Source organism: Neopelma chrysocephalum, unplaced genomic scaffold (assembly GCF_003984885.1).
Source record: "Neopelma chrysocephalum unplaced genomic scaffold, ASM398488v2 Primary Assembly neopelma1_70, whole genome shotgun sequence".
Taxonomy (NCBI): domain Eukaryota; kingdom Metazoa; phylum Chordata; class Aves; order Passeriformes; family Pipridae; genus Neopelma; species Neopelma chrysocephalum.
In genome coordinates this window covers 1,886,436-1,911,383 of record NW_020897730.1, presented here as the reverse complement: position 1 = coordinate 1,911,383, position 24,948 = coordinate 1,886,436, and the positions used below count along the sequence as shown (strand labels likewise).

At 36.9% G+C, this 24,948-nt stretch overlaps 1 protein-coding gene across 2 annotated transcripts in view; it reads right to left on the bottom strand.

The window, feature by feature from the left end:
* Positions 1-7,641: 7,641 nt before the first annotated feature.
* The window catches only part of PLOD2 (procollagen-lysine,2-oxoglutarate 5-dioxygenase 2), a 52,024-nt gene continuing 34,717 nt past the window's right edge, over positions 7,642-24,948 (bottom strand). The window contains exons 11-20 of one of the 2 annotated variants that reach the window (XM_027686119.1): positions 18,061-18,165; positions 17,672-17,797; positions 16,344-16,485; positions 15,066-15,128; positions 13,621-13,734; positions 13,172-13,237; positions 12,584-12,688; positions 10,540-10,686; positions 10,184-10,309; positions 7,642-9,135 (exon numbers count right to left, since the gene is read on the bottom strand). In XM_027686119.1, the coding sequence (XP_027541920.1) occupies positions 8,980-9,135; positions 10,184-10,309; positions 10,540-10,686; positions 12,584-12,688; positions 13,172-13,237; positions 13,621-13,734; positions 15,066-15,128; positions 16,344-16,485; positions 17,672-17,797; positions 18,061-18,165 (1,150 nt within the window). In that variant the 3' untranslated portion in view covers positions 7,642-8,979. The remainder of the gene's footprint in view (positions 9,136-10,183; positions 10,310-10,539; positions 10,687-12,583; positions 12,689-13,171; positions 13,238-13,620; positions 13,735-15,065; positions 15,129-16,343; positions 16,486-17,671; positions 17,798-18,060; positions 18,166-24,948) is intronic. The other variant, XM_027686118.1, reaches the window with a different exon arrangement.

The window sequence follows — 24,948 nt, the reverse complement described above, 5'->3', positions numbered from 1 at the left end:
GGCGCAAAGGATGGAGAAATGTCATGTCTTAGTACTCTGCCTGTACCATGAGACACTCCCTCAAGCAACACACACAGAAGGCAGCACAGTAAAGTCAAAAAATAATGAAGCAAATTTATCTAAAAGCTGTTGGCAAGGAAATAAAGAGTAAACTTAAGTTGGGGTGGGGGAACCTAAGAGTTCCAATTAGTTGCCTTATAAATAATTCTCATTGTTTCAGCTGGCCAAATGTGACAAATGACAGCAGAGATCTTACTGGGAATTCAGCTCCTTAGAGTAGAAAATAAACGACCAAGGATCTGCTAACTTCAGACATGATCAATATATTTCACTGTCCATTACAGCTTGGCAGGTGGATTGAAATAAGTCACTAAAATTAATGTTATTTTTTGCATGAACGGTACTCCATTATATGCAGTGTTGTCACTAGCTTACTCAGTTCCACTGCCTTGCACTTTTTCTAAACTCAATTCCTACACATTTAGACTTACAGTATTACTTCGTATACAATTACATGGTTCCATTATTAAAGAACAAAAAAACCAAACCCAAAAAAACAAGACCACAAACTTTTATTTCTTCCCTTGTAAAAAAACTGAATTCCTAACCAGTTTTCTTCTTTTTTTTTTCTTGGATCTGCAAGCTTCAGTAGTGAAAGGAAAATATTCTTCTCATTAGCAACAAACACTCATCACTTCTTAGACATTTAAAAGAGAAAAGATAAAAATCTAGTAAAGTTTGCTGTAAGTTTTTATCATGAGCAAATATTCTCCGGAAGATGTTCAGTCCAAAAGAGCTTCTTTGGCTTATCTTTGAAGCAAGGAGCAGCACTACAATACAGCATGCTGCACATAAAATCTTCAGTTTGAAGATAAACACATCAAAAACAAAAGAGCAGACACAGATGGGAATATTTATAAAATAACTATACAGAAGCAGAATTTATGTATGAGTTACAGTAAATGCAAGGGTATCCTTCTCTAAAGTTTCTTTGTGAAGCAAGGAAGTATTTTTCAGCTATATGAGACCAATCCCTTTTGCACTAGCTAAGAGCTGAAGTTTTACTTTGTGCGTATTTTACTCAATTATCTGAAGAAATCAAATAATTCTGTAAGGGTATTTCCTGCAAAAAGAATAAGATTTGCTTACTGCAGATCTCCTACACTTTGTCAATGGGAATTTCTTTACATTTGAACACTCAGATTATGTATTTTATCTGTTTCCCTGAAAGAAAGAAGTGTTCACTTCTCACATGTTACCACATTTCTATAGTTCTAGTGATTTCTATTGCTCAAGAACTGTATTAGCTTCCTTCATTGCCCAGTGTTCCTGCATGAAATCTGTCAAAAACACACCTGTCCCTACACTTGTCTACTTTTTTGCCTGCTAGCTTTGCAGAACTTACTTGCCATAGAATTTTAATGCCAAGCATGAGACTGGATAGGTATTAGAGCTACACGCAGTACTGCATGTGGGAGCTTCTCACCTGGGGAACATTGGTTAGGTTGGAAATTTGGCTATATTTTTTAATACATATGCTTCAATGATATCTCTCATTTTTGGTTGTACACGAAGAAAAGACCCTTTAGGAATAAAGTCTGCAACTAGGAGATCTTTAAGACAGTTAAAATGGTACGAAAAAAAGAAAGAGGTCTCCAGGCTGTGGTATTTTGATGACATTCCTCAAGCGCCATCTCAGGGTTCTGGTCATAAAACACTCCATGTAGGGAATATTTTTGTTGTTTTAATGGCTGCAAAGTTTTCCCCTCCTCTGCAATATAATCTTAATTTATTTTTATTTTTTTCTGAGCTTCTGATTCCCAGCATTTGAATGCTGCTATGGCTTTATAATGTGCTTTTGTCCCTTTCAGACTAAAAGTAAATAAAAATGGGAACAACTTGCCAAGAACAGATCCATTTATTTGCTCAAACAACATTTCAAAAACACCTGCACAGCTATTTTGGGAACATACTGACATGTCCATTCAGCCTTTCCTGTCTGTGTAATTTCAGGTAGATTATGTCTACCTAATGATGAAAAATGTACAGCATTTCCTGTACGTCTGTGTTCAAGCTGAAATATATCTCATTCATCCTATTTCTGCTGTTTAAACAATCAATTTAATTGCTATTTAATCAATTACTTCATGCAAAGTTCATATTCATATTCCCTTTGTGTCAGTGATATTTGGAGAAAAAATAATATCAAGCCCTGTCTGTGTACTCTTCTGTGTGCCGTAATTATTAGAATAAGGGAATAATTTTTTTCCAGTCTAAGCTGCATGAAGAAAAAAAACCTATTTGCAGAACAAGGCCAAGGTACAGCCAGGCTATGGAAAAAAAAAATCAAGCATGGGTTTGTGCCAATACACACACACACACACGATGGATAATGAGATGAAGACTAAAAAACCCTCACCAAATACACACAACAGTGAAACATGGCAGTGGTCACCTGCTCCAACAGCCACCAGCGATGCCACAGGTCAGCATGAAGGACTTGCCTGTGGGATCCGAGAAGCTGCTCTTGCCTGGAGCCCTCTGCATCCATCTCATCCCACTGGCTGTATAAACTACAAGGAAAAAGAAATAAATCAGGAAATGTCATCTGTGCTGTTCTACAGAGTATAGCTCAGTTATACCCCTGATATATAATAGCTCCCTAGTTCTGATCTTAAGGCATCTTTCATTACCACAGAAGAAACAGCTTAAAAATTTACACTTCAAGAACACTTTAAAATAAAGATCCCTTGTCTCTACCTTCCTTGCTCCTGCCTACATTTATGCAAGAGCCATTGGCCACCATGCTCTTTTTTTTTGTCTCTGATGGAAAGCTGACATCTGGCAAACACATGGGACATGAAGGGGGCACGGTTTGCACGGAAAGAAACATGCGCATCAGGGATGAGGGCACAAGCAAGGAGTCTAAAAGAACCAAAAGTTCATAGCTTATGTGGCCAAATGCTCTCATGCAAATTAATGCATGTGACTGAAGTACAAGAATTGATAACTTCCTATTTTTTCAAGTAATGCTATCAAAATCTCCACTCTACAATTGATGATGGCACAGCAAAGAAAAGTCTGAGACAACTGGATCTAGAAATTTTAAGGCAAAATACCATTTTATACACCAGGACCTGTCCTTCTTTACATGGTACGTGTTTTAAAGAATGACCAAATGCTTGAAATAGCTCCCTAGTGAATCACAGTGTACAAAAGTGATTCAGAGATGATGAGTCTCTAAATTTGGTTGGGCCAGAAGTTCATTGTTGCACTGTGCACCCACCCACGTCTTACATCCTCCCAGTACTGCCAAAGGTAAAAACTAGCTTTTAGTAGCTTATGCTTAATAATTTCTTCCTCAAGTTCTCATGAGTTTGTGTTCACTTCATGCTAGAGTAACTTTCTTTAGAAGGCACTTCGTACAGAAATGCCTTAAATACCACCATGCCTGACAAGTCTGAGAAAAAAGGAAGTTAACCCCCCCAAATCGTTGTCTCTCACAAGCTCAGACACTTGCTACAATTTAGGAGCTAAAATATCCAAGGAGTTCATCCTTACAAACCACAGTCCATTTTCTCCAAGCACTTTATACACACCCTGGGGCAACTAAGTTGGATCAAGCAATAGCAGCAGACCCTAAATTTCTCTGTAATCAGTGTGTTTACTGTGGGACTGGAGCAGGATGCAACTCGCTTTCTCAGGTACCCTCACCAACTCCATCTCTCCACCCTAACTGCTACCACAAGAGGATGAAGAAAGACCTATCATTCAAATATTAACGCCACCAGTTGGACACACCTACTCCTTACAGAAGAGCAACTGTTATCAGTCACCAATTTACTTTAAGGAACCAAGACCTGAGCAGTTATTTTACTAGTTCTGCTGCTATATGATATGGAGAAGATAATTTACTTTTTAAGCTTGGAAGAATATGCTTTAAGGTAAAACTGAACACCACTACTCTAAAAAAACAAAAAGTGGAAAACAGTAAGGTTGCAAACCTTCTCTTCACACACTGGATGTACACTGTGAGAGATTAGTAATCCATGTCTAAGAAAGCTTAAAGCCTGAAGTGTTAGTCAAGCCCACTCTGAAGGGTAGTCTTAAGGTATTAAGTATAATAAACCATCTCCCAGGCTTACAGTATTGCCCACACTAACTGCCCCTCCAGCTGAAGCTGTGGAAATGCAATGCCTTCATGCCCCGCTCCCTTCCTCCTCTCTCTGCTCCCCACCCTCAACAGAGTACAGAAACAAAATGGTGCAGAGTCATTAGTAGCTGAGCAACTCTTTTAAAACTAAGCAAAATTCTTGGAAAAAGAAAAATTCTGATTTGATGCCAGAAGTCTAGTTCCTGACTAAATTTGTTACTGTGTGACTATACATCTCCCTTGCCAACCTCAGGCACTCTGAGACATTTGACAACCATAAACCACTAGTAAGTGCAGCAGGCAAGAGAAAAGGGATCAATATTCAGGACCCAAAACACAAGAAAAGGCAGTTTTCTCCACTCCCTAAGGGCCATGGCATCACCCCAAAGCACCACCTGCAACACAGCCAATACCTCCTCACTGGCCAGGTTCTCAGCTTTGCTATTTCTGCAGCTGCACTGATGCCAATAAAGGTTGTAATCATGCTGACTGAAATGCTTCTTTTGAACTGTTGCCATACTCCATTAAATAACTTAAGACCAATATGTTTTTATCAGAGAGCTGATCTTACGTTTGATCCTTGTGCAAAATAATCCTGAGGGGCATTGCTTTAACACAGCCAAAACATCTTTTCTGAAGTGAAGCTCAATCCAGAAAACTAACTTTCCAGAAGCAGTAAGTTACCAAGAGAAAAAGATGATCATGCATTTAACAGCCTTAGCATCATTCCAGGATATCAACTGCTTCTCAGATCTCCTCCTGTTAGTTTAGGAATGAAGTGCCATAGGAACACAGCACACAGCTCTGCACTAACAGCTGCAGAAGGAAGCAATTGCATGGGGTGAATTCTGAACTGTCACCTATTCCTTCCTCATTTCACCTTTCCCCAGCCCTAAAACACACTAAAAGACAGCCATCATCCTGTAAGTGGGATGCTTTTATACAGATCTCACCCACATATCAAATCGGAAAATAATTATAGAAGGAAAGATTAAAAAAAAAAAAAAAGAAGGAAATGGCTAAAAATTTTGCTGTAGATAAAAGCTTATCTTTCCAATTGTATTTCAGGTTTGGACCAAGGGTCTTCAGTACTGTTGAGTAAGACTATCTGCCTCATTAGATTCCAAATAACTTTTTATATTAAGATGAAGTAAGTATTTGGGAAACCATATTGAAAAGCTGTTTGAAGTGACATTTCCACCATCTAGGTACAACAAAATCCTGGCAGTCAAATCAATTACTTATTCTTGCAACTCTACAGTTAACTCTATTAGTACAAATCTCATCTCTAAGAACTACCAATATCAATTCTACAAATGTATTTTATGAAAGCTGTGCCCTCCAATTCACACTCTGCTGTGGAATCAAAAACATCCCATAGTCAAGTCATTTATCTGACACCTCAGTCATAGAGGGCTGCCCAGACAGGTAATGTGTTCCCTTTCACTCGCAAAAATAGCAGAGCAGCCTACTCTGCCATGCAAGAAAGTGAGGGTTCATGGAAGAAAAGATTCAAAAAATACTTACTCATTCCAGAACTGAATCCACTGAGGCCATGTCAGAAATAAATCAAACAAAACTGAAGTTCTTAAAAAATCTCATTGCAGTAGCTGAAAAGAAAAATCTGAACCAATTCTTTGAAGCAGAAAAAGCAAAACTAGATACATGCACGTGGGAGGAAATAATCACAGAGGTCCTTTCTAGACTCTTCTGTCTCTTCAATATCCCGATCTCCTTACTTCATACATGCTGAGAAACTGCTGTGGAAGCCCTGCATTGAATCAACATTTATTCCACAAATACAGCAGATATGGGGGGGAAAGGCATTAAAAAGAAAAGGCACGATCAAATAGATTTCATTATTATTGCCTCACTGCAAAAAAAAAAAAAAAAGAAAAAACAAACTATCTTCTTTTGGGGCTTGTAATAGCCTTATTCCTACCCATTCACAATAAGAGTGAAACAGTAATCCTTTTGGAACAACAAAAAAAAATAACAATGAAGTGACAAATACATATTGGAATTACTTGTTCAACATGTGTAAAATACTACTAAATGCCTTGAACATTTTTTAGGAGAACAGCTGGAATAGTTCACAAATATGAAATAAAACCAAGCTATACTCAGTATTTTTAACCAAAAGAAGACTTAAAAAATCTATTGCTTATATACTGTTCTCTTACCCACATCATAGTCCCTTCAACTACTTAACAGTGAAAAGTAAAGTCAGATGAAAGCAGAACAGACAAAATATTTTACAAATGTCTCAGCTGTTGCAGAGCACCCTTATGTCCCTGTACTCCCAAGGTTTCTCATACAGTGCTGGAATTAGGGTTGCTGCTTTCCTACTAATGCATATATCTTCCACACTCTGAAACAAACTTTGTTAAGGAGACACAAGAGTCTAAGTGCTTTTTAAAAATAATGAAAGAATATTCTAATAGTGACAATTCTGTTTAGCCTGTGTCAGCTTGTGTACTCAACAGTATAGCATAGCTTTTGGAACTAATTCAGGTGAACTGTTCAGAATAAACTTCTTTTCCTGGCATATGTAAGCTCCTAAGAAGTTAATGAGAACACTTCCATACCTGTTGCTGTCCACCTGAAAGGCAGCTGTGAGCTTTTGCAAATACTTCATTAAAAGAAAAAATAAGTGAGAATCTTAGTAAATTGAGCATGGTAAACACATTTTCCCTTCCAACAAATGTGCAGCACAGTAAACACAGCATTATGTGTCACTACGTGACAAGAGTGAATTAACAGTTGCAAACAAAAATTTAAAAGTAAGTAAAGCCATTCATATGTTTGAGGGGAAAATATGCATTAAAAAAATAAAATGTGACCAAGAATATAAAATACATAATTAAAACAGAAGTTGGGGGGGAATCTGCAAAAGAACTCCCTGTGTTACAGGATTGTATTTTTGTGAGGTTTTTCCAAGGAAGTTCCTCATAACAGTAAACTGACTGTAACTGATCCAGTGGTAGAAATATCATTCTAAGTCAGCTTAAGAGATCACAGGCAAATTCTCAGAAAAAGATGATTAACAAAGGCTGCTTTCATTCTGAAGGCTTGAAGATTTTGTTATCTGTAAGGCTTGCCTAAGCACAGGCAAGAGAGAGAGAGAGACACGAAGACAGCTGTTCCATGCCTGGAAATAAAGTTGAGAGATATCAATCTCCAAATATTAGCCTGAAAAGAAGAAAAGTTGACAGTGTAAAGAGAAATTAAAAGAAAGCAAAGAATTTCCCATCAAAAGCCATTCCTTTTCAAGCCAGCCCATTTTAATACATTTTTGAGGTTACCTCACTTTGATGTATTTGCTTCAGCATAACTTTAAGTACAGAAAAATGCAGAGCATGGAAATAAGCAGACATGTAAAAGAAAAATCTTTGAAACCCTCTCCCAGTCCTGTCAGCTGCAAATAAAGTTTCTGTCTGGGAAATGTGATATAAAGCTTCTTCAAAGATTCACAGGTAAAAAGCGAATACTGTTTAGATCATCAAATAGCCTCTATATAAAAACAAAACCAAGAATTTTCACTCCTGCTGGGGTCGGCCTGAAAATGTAATGCAAGGCTTGGTACACAGGCACCAACACACATAAGAAATAATTTCAGTAGTAAATAAACCAAAACCCTACACTTAGAGAAACCTCCCATCTAAATGTATCTACAGATTGTTAGAAAATACTTGTCAGTAAGTCTAGTTTCTGTAAAACAATGGCAAATGCAAAGAAACTATCTAATACAGTCAAGTAACAGCTGTTACATTAATTTAAAATTACCCTTTATTTTTCACAAGTTTTTCCAACATATTGTGCATTTTGGCACGGTAGACTTTGAGACAGCTTCAAGTTTCTTTAAATTACAAACAGTAGATACAGTAGGAATATCTTAAACCAATTTCTTTAAAATAAATGTCAAGTTAAGACCCTTAGCTTTAAAGAGAGACTGTCACCATTTCATCTTCCTGATACAAAATTCAAGTAATTTTAAGAGTAGAAAATTATCTCTAGAAAACATCCTATTATTACAATTTACCAGCATTCTGAAAATAAACATCAAATTTCCAGTATCAATTGGGTGCAATTACACACTTAGAAAAATAACTCACTTTAAATGAAGGTCACTTGCTGAAGAAAAGTAAGATTTCAACAGGATGAGTTCTCAAAAACAAATGATAAACCATTTTTTCCTTGGATAAATGATTTAATCCTTGTTCTATCTCTGCAATTAATTTATTTTTTCTTCTGAAGGTGTACATTACAGTATTGAAAATGAATTAAGGAAACAGGCTACGGGATATTTTCCCTTCAGTATACACCGGCATATGCAATTATTGCTTATCCGAAACAACTGTAAACAAGATGCACTTAATTTTGTTTTTATGTTGCGATTTTTCATTGCTTGGTACCAAATATACAGACCACACAAACTTTAGCTGTGTCACTTTACTGAATGAAAACCACAACAATTTTTTCCGATGATTTTGTATCTAGAGTTGTTTGGGTTTGTTTTTTTTTTTTCAACGAAGAAATGGATTCACTATGCTTTTCCATTTTCTCTCCTTACCTACTCTTTAGGTCAGCAGAATGGAAAAACATGCAGGACATGTTTATTTGTGACTGAAGGCTCAGAGCAGATATCAAGCAATCTTCAACAATATCAGAACATTTTCTGTTTTTCATTCTTTTACCCCGAAGTACCTTTGTTGCATAGGTACAGGAACTTAAAGTTTCTTTTATCACCATCTTCCAGAAGAAATCTATAAATAAATGTTTGTGTAAAGAACACTGCTGTTGAAGAGGGCAAAAAAAAAATAAAATTAAGGATCAATAAATGATACTGCAATGTATCTTGTGCCATTCAAGATAGGAAGTCCTTCATGTAAATGCGTAAGTCTTCCCGGGTGCATGAAACTCCATCCTTTCCTGGGAGACTCAATGGAGCAGTTGTACCTAATAAATTTACATCCACCTCCCTGTAGTAAAAACACAAACCAAATAAAACCCTAAATATTTATCCTATGTTTTAGTAAAGTAAGTCCATTTGTATACATCCATGACTTCAAATTTTTTACTATTATTAATAGGCTGTTAATTTTTTTCTTTTACTATCCCAAGGTTATTTAAATGACACCATCTTTAGAGCATTACACAACACACATGCATCTGCAATCAAAGATTTTCCCCTTCTTTGCTTTAGCATTTGCTGGATAACAACTCATTCAAGCAGCAACTCTGACAAACACCTTCAATAACTTTACTGTAAATTATACCAGAGAGAAGCAAATCATGTTCACAGCCCTTGTTTCAGGACTGCACCCCTAACCAGGATAGCATTTAAACAAATCTTAAATGAATTAATCTGGCTGCTGCTTTCAAACTGAAGGTGTGCTTTCTAGAGTAGTAAGTGTGGCAAGCACATTTATGGGTTTTAAGGACTATGGATGACACAGGCTTATAAACACAATAGGTTAAGCTTCTCTGCTAGTCAATGTTGGATATTACTGCCACTGCCCTGCCTAGCTCTATGCTCTGGGGACTGTTTTATTTGAATCAATATCAGAGCAGGAAATAATTTAGCTCAGAAAAAAACTAAACAGGTAAAAGAGTTGAAAATTTTCATTCTGCAGCTGATCTAAAAGAGAACCATTAAAAAAATTCTACAGAAAAAAAGCCATTTGAGTCAACTTGGCCCTATTTAAACCTGAAAAGGAATGAAGCAATTCAGAAATGTTAAAAATGAAATGGTTAACATCTCCAAAGTTTTTCTTTAAACCCCTTCTCTCTCATCATCTGAAACCAGTTTGATCAATTCAGTCTGACTGCACCAACAATTCTGAATCCTGCAATTCAGCAAATTTAGTACTTGTCAAAAAACACTAAGGCATTATATATCCCAATTTGTGATGTGCATCTTTTCCTTTTCATCTTGGTCTCTAAGACTATGCATTGGGGCTCTAGTTTGAAAGTAATATTGGACACTCAAAGGACAACATTTTTTAAGTTGGTAAGTTGTCAACTTACTTGAAAGTCCTCTCCTACTTTGTTGAGAGCGATGTTGATCGTGAATGTAGAGGAATCATGATGAGGTCTGAGTGACCGTTGTCTGTCAGGGCTGTATTTCACAACAAAATTCAGTAAAGCATACCCCTGAAATAAAATATACCGTCAGACTTCAAGTTGTGAACTGCCAAGTCACATACAGGATTCTTGGGATTTTTTCAAGTTTAGTTAAAAAAAAAAAAAAGAACAACATTTGTTTATAACTACTGCTATGCCATGTATAAACTCCCCAACAAAACCAAATAGGGTAATTCAATAAAATTCTTAAATTTAGTCATGCCATGGAGTAATTATCTGCAAAAGTTTTAATCCCATACCTTGGTATAATAGCCAGCAAACACTTTCAGCGTTACTGGTGCAATGAACTCCCTTATGAAATGCAGCCATTCATTATCAAATCCAATTTGCTTCATATGAATATCATCAGTTGGGACATTTTCATAACCTCCAGAAATACGGCTGTCCTAATGAAAACAACGCAAACAGCCATGAAATACAAACATGGAATGTTCCTGGCATTTCTACAAATATTTATTTGAAATCTACAGAATCACAGAACTGCAACAAAGCAATACTTCAGTGAGCATATGTGAGGTTGCTGTATAGCAAAGTCCACAGCTAACTGTCAAAGAAAAATCCTGAGATGTTAATGAGCAAAAACTGGAAGTTTTTTAAAGTATGAGTAAATATTTGGATGTGTTGCCTATAAGTAAGAGGGCTTCTTGGGGTAATGGTTTTATTTATTGAGTTGCAGATGGAACTGAAGTTGTATCAGATTAAGAGAGTACAGGCCTCAACTTGACATGGCAAAAAACACTGAAATATTTTGAATATAAAAGTACGGTAAAATCCTTTCTGGAGGCTCCTACCTTCAGTAAAATTGTGACTACAATTTTTCTCATTTCCATGGTACCACATCTGTGAATTAGACAAATAAAATCCTCTGATTTTAGTGGTAGTTAATAAATAGCTTGAATTTTCTGAAAACACTGACACAATACCCCAGAATATCCCCCCTTAGGGGGATGAATTTGACGAATTAGTACTTAGGCGGTAAATTAGCAGAACTTGTGGAACAGTTATCAACAGCTATCCAAAAATCAGCCTGAGGTAACTGTCAGGTAACTACTACAGAAACTGCACTACTGTTAGTGTCTAATTTGCTAATTCAAGGTTTGCATTGGGTATACGTGGCAGTTTTGGTAGCAGGGGGGCTACAGGGGTGGCCTTTGTGAGAAGCTGCTGGAAGCTTCCCTTACATCTGAGAGGGCCAATATCAGCTGCCTCCAAGACAGACCCACAGCAGGCCAAGGACAAGCCCAATGGTGTCAGAGACAGCACCTGTGCGATGGTCACGTCTTTAAGAAAGGGGAGGAAAAAAACCAGTGCAACAGAAATCGCAGCTGGAGAGGGGAGTGAGAATATGTGAGAGAAAAACCCCTGCAGACAGCAGGGTCAGTGCAGAAGGAAGGGGAGGAGGTGCTCCAGAGATTTCCCTGCAGCCAGTGGTGCAGACCATGGTGAGGCAGCTGTGCCCCTGTAGCCCACAGAGGTCCAAGGTGGAGCAGAGATCCACCTGCAGCCCCTGGAGGACCCCATGTCAGAGCAGGTGGATGCCCAAGGAAAGCTGTGACCCCATGGGAAGTCTGTGCTGGAGCAGGGTTCTAGCAGGACCTGTGACACTACAGGGATCCCACACTGGAGCAGACTGTTCCTGAAGGGCTGCACCCCATGGAAAGGACCCACACTGGAGCAGAGGAAGTGTGCAAGTCCTCCCCTTGAGGAGCAAGGAGTGGCAGGAGACAACGTGTGATGACCACAATCTCCCATTTTCCCATTCCACATTAGTTGCTGGGGAGGAGGAGGTAGAGAAAATAAGGACTACATTTAAGCCTGGGAGGGAGGAGTGGGGAGAAGGTGATTTTAAGATGTGGTTTTGTTGCTCATTATATTATCAATCAAATCAGAGTAGGAAGCAAACTAATCTCCTCAAGTTGAGTCTGTTCTGCCTGTGAGGGCAGTTGATGAGTGATCTTTTACTGTCCTTAACTCATGAGCCTTTCGCTGTATTTTCTCTCCCCTGTACAGCTGAGGAGGGCAGTGATAGAGTGGCTCTGGTGGATGCCTGGTGTCCAGCCAGGGTCAACCCACCACAAGGTTAATTGAAGAATATCTCTAAATCTACTGAACAAGAAACTACATGCTAGACAAAACTAAGCATTTTACACCACAAAGCAGAGGTTTCAGGTCATTTGCAATACATACAGGATTCTTGGGATATTTTTTGTTGCAGTACACTGTGACTCACTATTGTAAAGGTACTCACTCATTCAGGTCATGTTTATATCGGCTGACACTTACTTGGTGTTTTCCACCAGACCATTGTCCAAAATGTTCCATTTCCTCTACCAGTTCGTCACAGGCAGCGTCAGAAAATATGGGAAACCAAAACACATCTGGACAGGGCTACAAACAAAATAAAATTTAAAAACTTGATCCCCAAATACATTCTCACAAAAGCAGAAAGTACGATCTACCTCGTAAGCCATGACCCAGCATTAACAGGTGTGTCAGTGTACCCACTCATTCTGTGCCTTATGGCTCTAAATAACAACCCTGATCTTCTACATTACAAGCTATTATGAGGAACAGTTTAAAACTTAACATTGTTTTAAACACAAAAACAATTTATCACAGCTTCTTAAGGAGGCAAAGTCCCTAATTGTCACAGAACTCATCATCCAACACAAGTGCTCTGTCCAGATCAGCTGCATGAAAGCAAGAAGCTTGGATCAAATGGACCGTCATGGCAAACATTCAGTTCTGACCCAAAACATAAAAAAAACTGTTCAATCATAGACCAAAACAGCATTTGTGAGGAAACAGATACTATATGCCAATTTATTATCAGTCAGTTCCACAAATTTTTAGAAAACTACTTATACCCACCTGTTCTACTATATTATCAGTGAAGATCTTTGAGTAGTTTGGATTTATATAAGTTTCCTTCCAGTCCTATAAAAACATGATTTTACAACATTATAACAAATCAAATAAATTCAAGTGACAAAAAATAATTTATCGTCTCTTCATTTGCTCTACTGAAAGCATTGAAACAATTAAACAATTTCTTATATCCATAAAAAAATTGGTTCTTGTCATGTCAAAACTCATGAAACCTGTTACATCAGGGCCATGTCTCCAACTCCTTACTCTCATCATCAGTTAGCTTACTGCTATATCGTCATTTGCTTAGATGGGTTGAAGAGAACACCTTTCAGTACATAATCAATATTTAGTGCATAGTAGACAAATGTTCTCCATGTAAAGTCTTTAAAACCTAAGCCCTTTATTTTTTTTTAATAAAATAACTCTTTCATCAATAATTAGATGCATACCACAGGATTTTCAAATATCTGCCAGAGGTCATTGTTGTAGTGGGAAGTATTGTAATTGGCTGTAGAAAGAAGTCTTCCAAATTCATGCCTGTTGGTAATGTACATGAAAACACCCTATACCAAGTAAAGAAAGCATCATTAGCAAAACTGTCCATCTTAGCAAATACTAAGTTTTAAAAAGGTCTGTTTATGACTGCACTTCCATAAAATATATCACACACTTGTACACACATATTATACATGTGCTGATCATTTAGCATCCTAATTTTCAAATGTTTGACTCCAATCACCAGCTACTGTTCATAATATTTTCTTTACAAGCATTTGGTTGTATTATTTTCTAAACACATTAAACTGAAACATACATTGTTGAGAACATAAAACCATGTACAGTTATAGAAAGGAAAAAACAGAGAAGCAAATGATTGATTTGTTTCCCAGAAAACCTAAGCAGACACACTGGAAGCATCTGTTCTCAAACTGAAAATGCTCACACAAGAAAACCAACATCTAGGGTTTAGTTTCCAATTAAAAACTGAAAGAATAAGCTAACAATCAAAAGGCTCTTGAAAAATCAGAACAAGAAACTTATTTCAGAGTATTCACTACGTGATCCGTCTGGTGAATTGGCCTGAAATAAAAAGATATTGGCAAATACAGCATACAACAATATTCAGATCAGCATACAAAACAGCTGAGCACTCTGAAGTCTGGTCACGTAATTAAGTGCAAGATATGAAGTGTGGTAAGATACAGCTTTATTATCAAGCTATTAACAGAAGATATTAACAGAACTCTCTTGATTAGAAATAGTAGTAGAAAATAGTATTTTTAAAGAGAAACTTAGGTTCTGTGGGACTTTTTTAGTTTACAGTTTTTCAGACTAAAACTTCATTTCTGAAATGTTTGTGACTTTTGGATTTGCAGCCCACCATTTGGGCATTTTTGTACTTCTGTCTACGTTTTTGTCTGAAAAAGAGTTAAACTGTTAGAAAGATAATGATTATGTTAAACATGCCCAAAATCATTGGGCGCTTACCAAATCATGAAATAGCTGCAGCAAGGAGAATAAGGAGGGCCTGGGTCAAGAAATACAGCTTAAACTGACATTGTGATTACTGAGGGGGCCTGGCAGACCTGGATGATTAGAGCTTTACTCCTTCCTAAGACTGCTGAATCAATTTTAGCTACAGAGGCACAGCGCCAGCACACCTTGATCTCAGAAGCACTGAGAAACCTCCCTGGGGAAACAATGAGCCTCTCTAAGATACTCTGAGCTGGTCATGAAGAACCTGTCCCTGGCAAAAACTCGAACCTTAGAAGACTGAAGAGAAAGTTAGAGCAGTATTTCATTAGAGTGAGTGGACAGAAGAGAAGTTATCTTCCTGTGGTAGAATAATACTGCATGTAATAATAACTCATTAATAAAAAAAATAAAGCAAAACCTTTGGGGGTCTGAGCATATGGAATGTTTCCGAAGAAGGGGAGTCTTTTTCCCTTTGTAAAGTCTAAAATGAAGGAGAATCATCACATCAGTTTTCTGATACATAATCTTTCTCTTTTTTTGACTGCGAGTAGGTTTCCACAGTTACATCAGGTAAATAGCAGCCTTTGCTTTATAGCTGATATGCCTTTACAGATAACATGCATCTCCAAGCAAAGCTCTCAATACACATGTCCAAGCTGTTTCCACCAGCCCCTTCTTATCTGCTGCCAATACAAAAACAAGCACATACCAAACCATCCTACAGCCCAGACTGAGAAAGAGGAAAAGAGAAAGCGATTTTCTGAGGAGCCAGTCAGATTAGTTTAATGAGCACATGGAAAGCACAACATCAGTTGGCAATAACTGATGCTGAGAAGGTTTGAACACAACATGATTGGACAGAAACGTTCTGAGGAATCAGTACAAACAAAGGAGATCATGCCTTGTTATGAGGGAATAAAAAAAATCAATACTTGCCAACTTTTCTTGTTCAATTCAGCAAAATTATTTTTCAATGCTATAGTGTCTGGAAATAGGTCTGGTTTAGGTCTTATTTGTTTCTGTGCTGAAACTAGTGTAAATATCAGTAGAAATGTGGATTTACATATTCATAACTTTACAGTACAAATACGTTTTCTCTCAGTACTTACAGCTTAATGCAAGTAACACACTTCAGATCCAGTTTTTATCTATCTAGAAAACTTAATGAGTAATTCATGCTCCTTAAGAAGATTCTGACCATTTGATAAATGATTTAGGCTTCTCATATAACGCTGCTCACCATTATTTTAAATATACATCTACTTAGATTTAAAAAATTGCAAAATATTCCAACTTAGTCTGCTACAAGTTCCACACTGTATAAAAACGTGCATAAAAGAGATGGTCCAAATGCATTGGTAAGTTTTAAACAAAACACAGCAGAGAAGTTGAGCCCTCTTTCATCTGTTGAGGTTGCGCCAATGAGAAAGGTATTTTAACCTTAATAGAAATTTCCAGGGAATTTAACTAGAAACCATCATGCAGTCAGTGCACCAGTGCACTGGCTTTACAAAAACCTCTGTTCTCAACAATTCAAAGAAATAAACCAAAAGTGTTCTATCTCACAAAAATTGGCCAGTACTTTAAATTAAAATTAAAATATAATATCCAAGATCAATCAAGTAAAGCAGTGAAGTACAGCAGGACACGAAGACATGAGTGTATTTGAAAGCAAGCTGTTATAGATACACCTTACCATTTCCCTGGCATTCCTGCAGAGTGCCATATCAGGATCCAACTTATCACGCATGAAGTAGTTCTTTTCCTTCATCTCTGATCTGAGAGTTTGTCCCTTAATTAAGTATATATTAGCCATGTAAGGGATATTCCATACTCCTCTGTTGAAAAAAAAACAAAAACAAACCCAACACATACAAATAGTTTAAAGCTATGAAAACTAATTTGTTGCCTATTCTATTAAATCAGGATCTCCATATCTGCAGACAAGAGTAAGCAATTTGCAAGGAGAAGAAGCTGAAAGGTTCCCAAGACATTTGAAAAACTACATCTGGACATCTCAAACATAGGCGTAGGCAGTAATTCAATTTTTATGAAGTATTGTTATAAAAATATAGAGAGATCAAATTCTCTATGGAGTTTTAACTAGAAATGTACTTCATATTTCTATAGTTAAAGCAATCAGTCAAACTCTCTTAAAATATTATTCTACACTGCCAGATGGAGAAAGTAACTCCAAAACAGATTTTTAAATGAGTTTAAAGACTTCACTGAGACTTCACACAGCTGGTCTGACCTCCTCACACAAATACCCATGGACCACAGCAGGCTGTGTATTTATGTGAGTTGGGCCAATATCAACACAAAAGCATTGCTTTCAGAATGCTCACTCTGCAGATTTCCTCCCTCTCAGCACCACGAGCACATCTTTCAGTACAACTGAAAAAAAGCAGTCAATCTGTTTCTGACCTTTCTGTTCTTCCAGAGCAATGAAAAGGCATCACCACATGGGAAAGTCAAGCTTGGAACAACTTACATCACATTCATTTAGAGGAAGGATAAACTCAAAAGTTTATCCTTGACAAAAGTATTGCTGAAGAGCTCCTTAAGATATACCTGACATAATATACAGGATGAAAAACACAAAGAAATTACAGTTGTCCCACTGGTTAAGCATTTGTCCCAAAGAGATGACAAAGTCATTTGATGAATGCAACAATCGTTCCTTTTGGTTGAGGTTCCAGGGACACAGTTTTGGGGTTGCTATTTGTTTGTCCTGCCTTTTCCTGTATTATGCACTGCTAGAGTAATCAGGTACAAACAGATCAGTACTAGTAATGACTGTGTCCACTACTAACACCAGCTCATTAGGTTAAGCACTTCACTTTTTTTTTTTCCAAGCTGTGAATGGGAAATAAATGTATTTCTATAAAAGCGAAAATGCAAAACAATACAACTAACCTAAGATCTTCAGGAATTATACCATATTCTTACATTTGCATGCAATATGTTGCTAATAACCATATTGGGTGCCTTGACTTTAACAATTAGCTTACAACTACTTACACTCTGTTCCCTTGGACAATGTCAACATAATCTTCTGATCGGGCATAGTAGCCATCTGGGCTCAAAGCACCCCAGAAATTGGACCAAAGCTTCCCATGACGAGTTACGAGCGGAGCAATTATCTTTCTGTGAAATTACATATTGAATAAGAAAATATCAAACTCTGAAGCATTTGAAATTCACATCAGGAATTGCTGCTTGACAGGTACAAAATGCTTTGTGAATTGTTGGTCTCCAAGCCTGTTATGAAATATGGCAATGAAATACCACAGGCAAACAAAGAGGATATAACTCTGTGAGAACAGAGGGGATCTTATTTTCTCTGGACAGGCCCCAGAGAATCCTTTCAACCCAAAAGAAAATTCTACAAAATAAGAGATGTACTACACCTGTTCTGTTCTATCAGTATTCTTAAAGTTTTTGGGTTTGTCAGCACGACATCTGCATCTATGCTTAAGTAATATTCACATGCTTTATCTTGGCGACAAAGGTCCCTAAAAAGACAAAAAAAGAATTATTAACTCCCACGTGTCCAGGGGAAAAGAAAAAAAAATCACAAATAACAAAACAAACAAACAGATAAAAAACCCCAAAGCACTACTAAGTACCCTACTAATTCATTGCATTAAAAGCCCTCTGCAGCACAGTATCGTAAAGAAAGGTGTGTTTAGATTACAGTACAGTGATTAACTACAACAAAATTTAAATACATGGATTTTATATTTTTCTTTTAATAAACTAAGTGACTTCTAACCTTTACCAAGTTCAGTAACACCTACTATACAGTTTCCTAATGGAAAATAGGGTGGGGGAATCATGCCACTAATTTATATAGCTAGATATCGGTACAGTCACTTTATAGTGAAGTAGTGAAGTATGAGTAAGTTCCTCTAGCAAGTAACTGCATGTGGTTGTAATATTATCTTTGGAAGAGGATTCTACAGATGTGATCTGATGATCTGAATAGTAATTGAAACCTTATGGAGGGTGTAAGACAAAAAGTATAAAGAAATATACATTTAAAGACCTTTTCTTTGTCTTTTTTGTGACTTACAAGAACAACATGGTTGGTAAAGAGAAATATAAATAAACTGCACAGGCAGTGAATGGAAATTAGAAAAAGTAATTGAATTTGTCCACACACTATTTCTATGTTACCATTTTGATCTCAGAAGAATAAACTATCTGCGCAGATTCCCAGGCCTTCAAGAGAAAGCTGCCACCAAGCAAAAAACACATTCTACTGTAAAGATAAAGGATACACAGACCACATTTTGTGTTTCTGTCAGGGTGCACTTGCTAGGCTATACCTGCTAGAGTGAATTTAGCTTTCCTATGCCATCAGAACAGCAGGAGATTACAGCAAATCAAATATACTTTTAGAGAAAGTGCAAGAATGTCCTCAAGTCAATACTACAGCAGTAGCTCCCTATCATGCAGGTGGTGGTATTGATTTCGTGTATTTTTTCCTTATTTTAATTCCATCGTAACAGTTTGAAACACTAAAATTATTTTACTTTCTTGTTTTAAGATATCTATAAATACTGCTTTAGTTTAAGTTCCACTTGATTTGATTGATTGCGACTGTTTTCTGCAAAGGAAAAGATCTCTGTCACTTCAAAAGATCTTATAAATACTGGATGTGACAGGTTACATACAAGTCAAGAAAACAGCTGGCATGGCTTCCTGCCTGCTTTTCTTCCCTTCCCTTCCACTACCTAGCACTAAATGTTCCATAAGAACTACTACTTATCAACATCTTATAGGTCTTTTTGCTCAAACTTTCTTCTGCACAAAGGACTGAAGAGGTGTAACTTGGTTAAGACATCCTTCCTCTTCAAGTCTGATCACTAAAGATGTGATAATTATTTGAGATAAATTTTTAAGATACTCAAATGTCAGAAATGGTCTTCCCACTACTGCTGAGATCACTGTGTTTGGACAACACCCTCAGTTTAAATCTTCGGTCTGCCCTTTGAGGCAAAACTAGAGACCTTCTTCTATCTTATGCATATATTTTTAATGACAGAAATTCCTTAATCAGCACTTTCACACATAATTGCCCCAGCTGAAACTACCATAATATGGTCCTAAAATTCAGACTTTATGACATTTTCCATTACTAACCTGTTCTGTTCAAAGCTTTATAACTACTGAATGCAATTCACATGTAGCTTTATCATTAGCTTAATTACAATTACTAATAGTAACCTGACTTTTATATTGCACTTGGTATTGGATGTTAATTATCTTCCAAAAACATTCAGCTCCTTTGTCATTATTCTAATGAGGAAAATAAACCTAAGAGACCAACAGACTTGATGCCAGTCCAGGGTTCCAGCCACAACACTGGCCAGCACATCCCCAAAAGCAAGTAAACTGTTTGTTGCTAAGAAAAATATGAGTGGAATTAACATTTTTAATTACAAACATGTGATAAAGTGGAACAGATTTATAGTTAGTTGTAGATAAACATAACTGGAAAATTAATTGCATAATAGTGAAATGAATTGTCCTTTAACTTTTGCCTTTTTATTTTTTGCATCTCCATTCCCTTTAAATCCAGAACCAGAGAATTCTGTTACAATTGGTCCCATGTGCTTAGTGTTAGAAATCCTCCTGTTCCTCATTCACACAGTAATCCAAACCACAGAATACTAAAAAGCTTTGGTCTAAGTCACATTCATTCATTCATTCAGTAATCTATTGAAAACTCCTTGAAAGCATTACTGTCTTAAATAGTCCAGATATGTCAAAGTTACCATTCTGACATTTTTCCTCCTATTTCTTTCTCTACAACGTTGAAGACTGGATCACCAAATGGTAAAACTTATTCTTCACATTTGACATGATGACTTGTATCTGAAAATGCTAGGACAATCATGCTTTAAAACACCAAGTTTTGCCATTTGGTGATCCTTTGTGCTTTAAGCTCACTAACAAAAATCTCTACACTACAGGTTTCACATAGAGATAGAAAGACAGTGATAAAAGTTTCAGTCAACATTAATAAAGCAAGCATACTCTCAAGAAATTCATGCATCTTCTCTTTAGGCTTTCAATGCTGCCAAGTAGCTTTCTCAAGGAAATAAATGTAATCCTGAATATTCTCATGCTTTAAAGTATTCTTACAGTCTATGTTAATCTCTCCAGATGCAGAAATCCCAGATCATACATAAAACTATTTGTTATGTATATCCAGGTCACTGCAAGGAACAAGTGGGAAGTGCTTTCTAGCAATGCTCATATGTATTGTAATATACTTTCTTACCTAAGTGCAACGGCTAAAACCTTCAAACTACTTGCTTTACACTCCACCTGCTCTAAACCAAGACCAAATGCTGAAAAGAAAGCTGTATTCTGGTACATAGAGTAATTTCAGTGTAGTGATTAACAAAAATTTAGAAGGCAGCCAAGATTTTTTTGTTGGAAGTGTAAAGTGAAGCTCAGCAGATCAGCTTGAAGTATTTTGCAATCAGAGTGATGTTTCACTTCGTTTACAAACCACAAACCCATCTGGAACAGTGACCTCATCTGAAAATGGGAAAGTGTCACTGCTCCCTTCCCCATACTTTCCACTGAGATATTCCAAAGAATTAGCTGTTTATAAGAGTGAGACATATTGTCTACCCAATTTCTTTGCCATTGAGCCACCTTCTTTTTTGACATAGTTTGAACTTGCCATCGATCAAGTTACTGTTTTTACACCTCTCAGTTTGAAAATACAATTCCAAATATGGACTGCAAGCCCAAAGTGAGAGCACTTAAACCATCTGACAGATCTCTGAAAGAAAAGGTGTTCCAGGTACAAGACTTTAACATCCACTGAAAGACTGGGTGACATCACCTGCCATTTAGAGTTACATTTTGCATCTCTCCAGGCAGCCACAATAGTATAAAGAAACTCTTATCAACCATCACTAAAAACAAACAAATGTAGCCAGAAAACAGCACTAATGTTTAGTTTCGCCTCTCATGTTTAAGTATTGTTACCACAGTCACCACACCTGGAAGCTACTGAAATCAGGAACAGGTGGAAAAATTCAAAATATTCCTCCTCCACCTGAGGCTGAAACCCAAAACTGCTGAAGTGTTTTGGAGAAGTAGCTCTAGAAAATCCAAGTCTCTAATGGAAATCACATGACATCTAGGAGAAAAAGATTTAATCCCCCTCCTCTTACTTCAACCACAGCCAAGACGCCCTACTCAAAAGGCTGAAAGGGGGTCCTCCTGTGTCCATGCCGTTGTTTATCAATACCAAATGGGAGCTCAGAGACAATGATTTAATATCCTCCTTCAAGAAACACATAGGAAATCCCAAATTTAGCTCAAAATTCAACAGTGTTGTCAATGAACTCTAGCTGATTCTGATCTACTCTTCCTGAAACTTTGGAAAGCTTTCAGTGTAAACTTTCATTAAAATGTGCACTTCACCACTAAAAGCTGAGGTAAAAGAAATTTTTTTTAAAGTTAAGGAAAAACTGCACGCAATTCTGTTACTAATGTTTTTGAGGGAGGAGAAAAAAAAGAATCAATCCCCCCAAAAGAAAAACCCTGAAGACTAAGTACTGGGGGAAAAAATATCATGCAAAATAAAAAGCTTTTTATAAATAAAGCCTCAGAAATGCATGAGATAAATTCCCATATTTCCTGACTTTCTGTTATTGCTTGAACATATTTAATTACTATTTTATGTTTTCTGTCATAATGAATTCTGTAACAGCTGGCTGAAATCTCATCTGCAACCAAGGCAGAAATCACAGATTTTTTTTCTTAAAAAAAAAAAGAAAAACTGTAAGAATTATACCTTATAGACAAAGGCTACAAAAAAAAAAAAAGACATGGAAATCAATGATGTACATTCAGGGAAAATATTAAGAAAACATTCAGCTGAACCTTCTTTCTCTTTATTCTACTTTGTTCTCTTTCCATTTTGATTCAGCCCACAACAAGGAAAGCTGTGCACTCCTGTCACCCAGTATTGTTGAATTCTAACAAGTTTTTGGTCCCTACTCAACTTTCACAAGCACAGGAGAGGGCTTTCCATGTCAAGGATAAGCAAAAAAGTAAATGATTCAATTATTCTTTATCATGCGAATGAGAAAAGTAGCTCAACTGCATTATATACTCAAAGAATTCTGCTGAAAAACTAGTCCTTCAATGCTTAAGTTGCCCCTCTCTGTATTTATTGAATCCTGTTTTGCTTCTTCAAATAAATAGACTCTGTGTGAAATGTGCAAGTGAGGAGAACAAATTAATTCTAAGTCTACTGGAAATTAACAGAGATACTAAAACCAGCTAATTTGGAAAAGGAGAGAAAGCAAGTGTTTGAGGCAGATGGAACAAAACTATCAGTCAATAATGGAGATAGAGGCAGAAGAAAATTAATCAGAAGACTGAATATATCAATCTCTGTAAATCAAAACAATAAACAAGTTTGAAGAATTACTCTTTTCAAGTTATTCCCATTGCAGCATTAGTGAGAAATAAATGAGGTTATGATGCTCAAAGCCAGATGAAGGGTTGAAAAGCAAATAATTTATTAGAGTAACTGCCCTTGCCTTAAACATCCTGTACTTCCAAATTAGACTTTTTAAAAGAAATGTAAAATCTGTTTGTTCCAGTGAAGCTGGTGAGGTTCACAAGGGCAGCTATGCAGACCAGGTGTGCAAAGCAAGCAGCAAATTAACTGAATCTGCTTCAGACAAATTGAAGGGAGCCATTGAATTATATCTACATTGTTCACATGAAAGATCCTACTACTGACACTCGGGCTTTTTGGATGATTCAGTGTTTTGCCATTGTCTCATTCCACACACGTTACACTTCATGTTTTCTCTATATACTATGTATCTCTTTAGGACAGACTCTTTATTAGAGGGGCCTTTCAAAACGGGAGCAACATGGGTCAAATTACATCCACACAGGGGATAACACATCACACATATGATTATCTCCCTGCCTTTCAAACAGAATTTAAAATAGTTTTGTGTAAATATTACAGAATCACAGAATCAACTCAGTTGGAAAAGACTAAACAAATAAAAGACCTCTGAGATCATTGAGTTCAACCCAAATGGATAGCATTTTTATTTATTTAGCATGCTAAATATGCACTTAAACTACTATTTCTTTATCCATAGATCACTCAAAGACCATATATCAAAAGCTCTTTCACATAAGTAGGTAGATTCTATCAAAAGATGACAGGTTTAAAGATCTTTGGGTGAGATTTAGTAACAGTATAGATAGGGATTACACTGAAGATTCTGCTTTACGCTGTCTATATGGCAACAAAGAGGCAAAGGCAACTCCAGAATCTCCACCTCAGTTACACATTACATATACTAAAAAGAGTTTGCAAACATGGCTTTAGAGACTATTAGAAATAAAGAAAAGAATTATTTATAAACAAGCATTCCTAGAAAGGCAAGGGGAGAGGCTTGGATCTCAGTCACAGATCAGTTTCCAAGTGGCTTCAGCACAACAAAATGCCATTTAAGCAAATTTCCAAGAACACCACAGAAACTCAAGACTAGACCTTCATTCTTTCAGTTGATGCTATGAACAGCCGATGCTTTGCTCTTAAGCTCTGGACAGAAAATGGCCTTTTAAAACTCACTTCTCTGCTCATGGAAGATTTGGTAGAAGAGAGAGTGAAAGAACTATCATAGAATGAAGGCTGCTCAAGGGCCACCCGGGACTCTGATCTTGGTGGGATCCTGGTCTGTAAAACTCTATACTATGACTGATGTCCTGGAAGGGCCACGAGCAACTCTGTGGTAGCAGCCAGTGCTGCAGCCACTAAAAAGATCTTTGGACAGGGAGACCTGATGTGGGATACAAACTCCGAGGTTCAGATTTAGGTCTGGCAAGTGCCAGGTTTAAAAGCTAAAGTTTTGGATACTCTAGTAAGAAGAAAAAAAATTGAAAAAGAAAAAAGGCAAGACAAAGCATAAGATAAAGTCAGTTGCCTTTGCAAGTCTTGGTTTTGGTTTGTTTTTTTCTTTTTTTCCCCACTGGAAGCAGAAGCTAGATTACTTAAAAAATATTCCTGCCTCTTTGAACCACAGGAAGAAATATAATTCCATCACCTGTACACCCAGATCAAGCCTTAACGGTATGTTTACTTAAATATAATGTCACTTGAGAAAAAGAGTAGGGACTAGAACGACCAAAGTGCGATTGTTAAAAGCATATCCAATGCAACAGGTACTTCTATTCCATAAAAAGTTAGCTTAAAAATGTTTTGAATAAAAAAACAAAAATAAAACAAA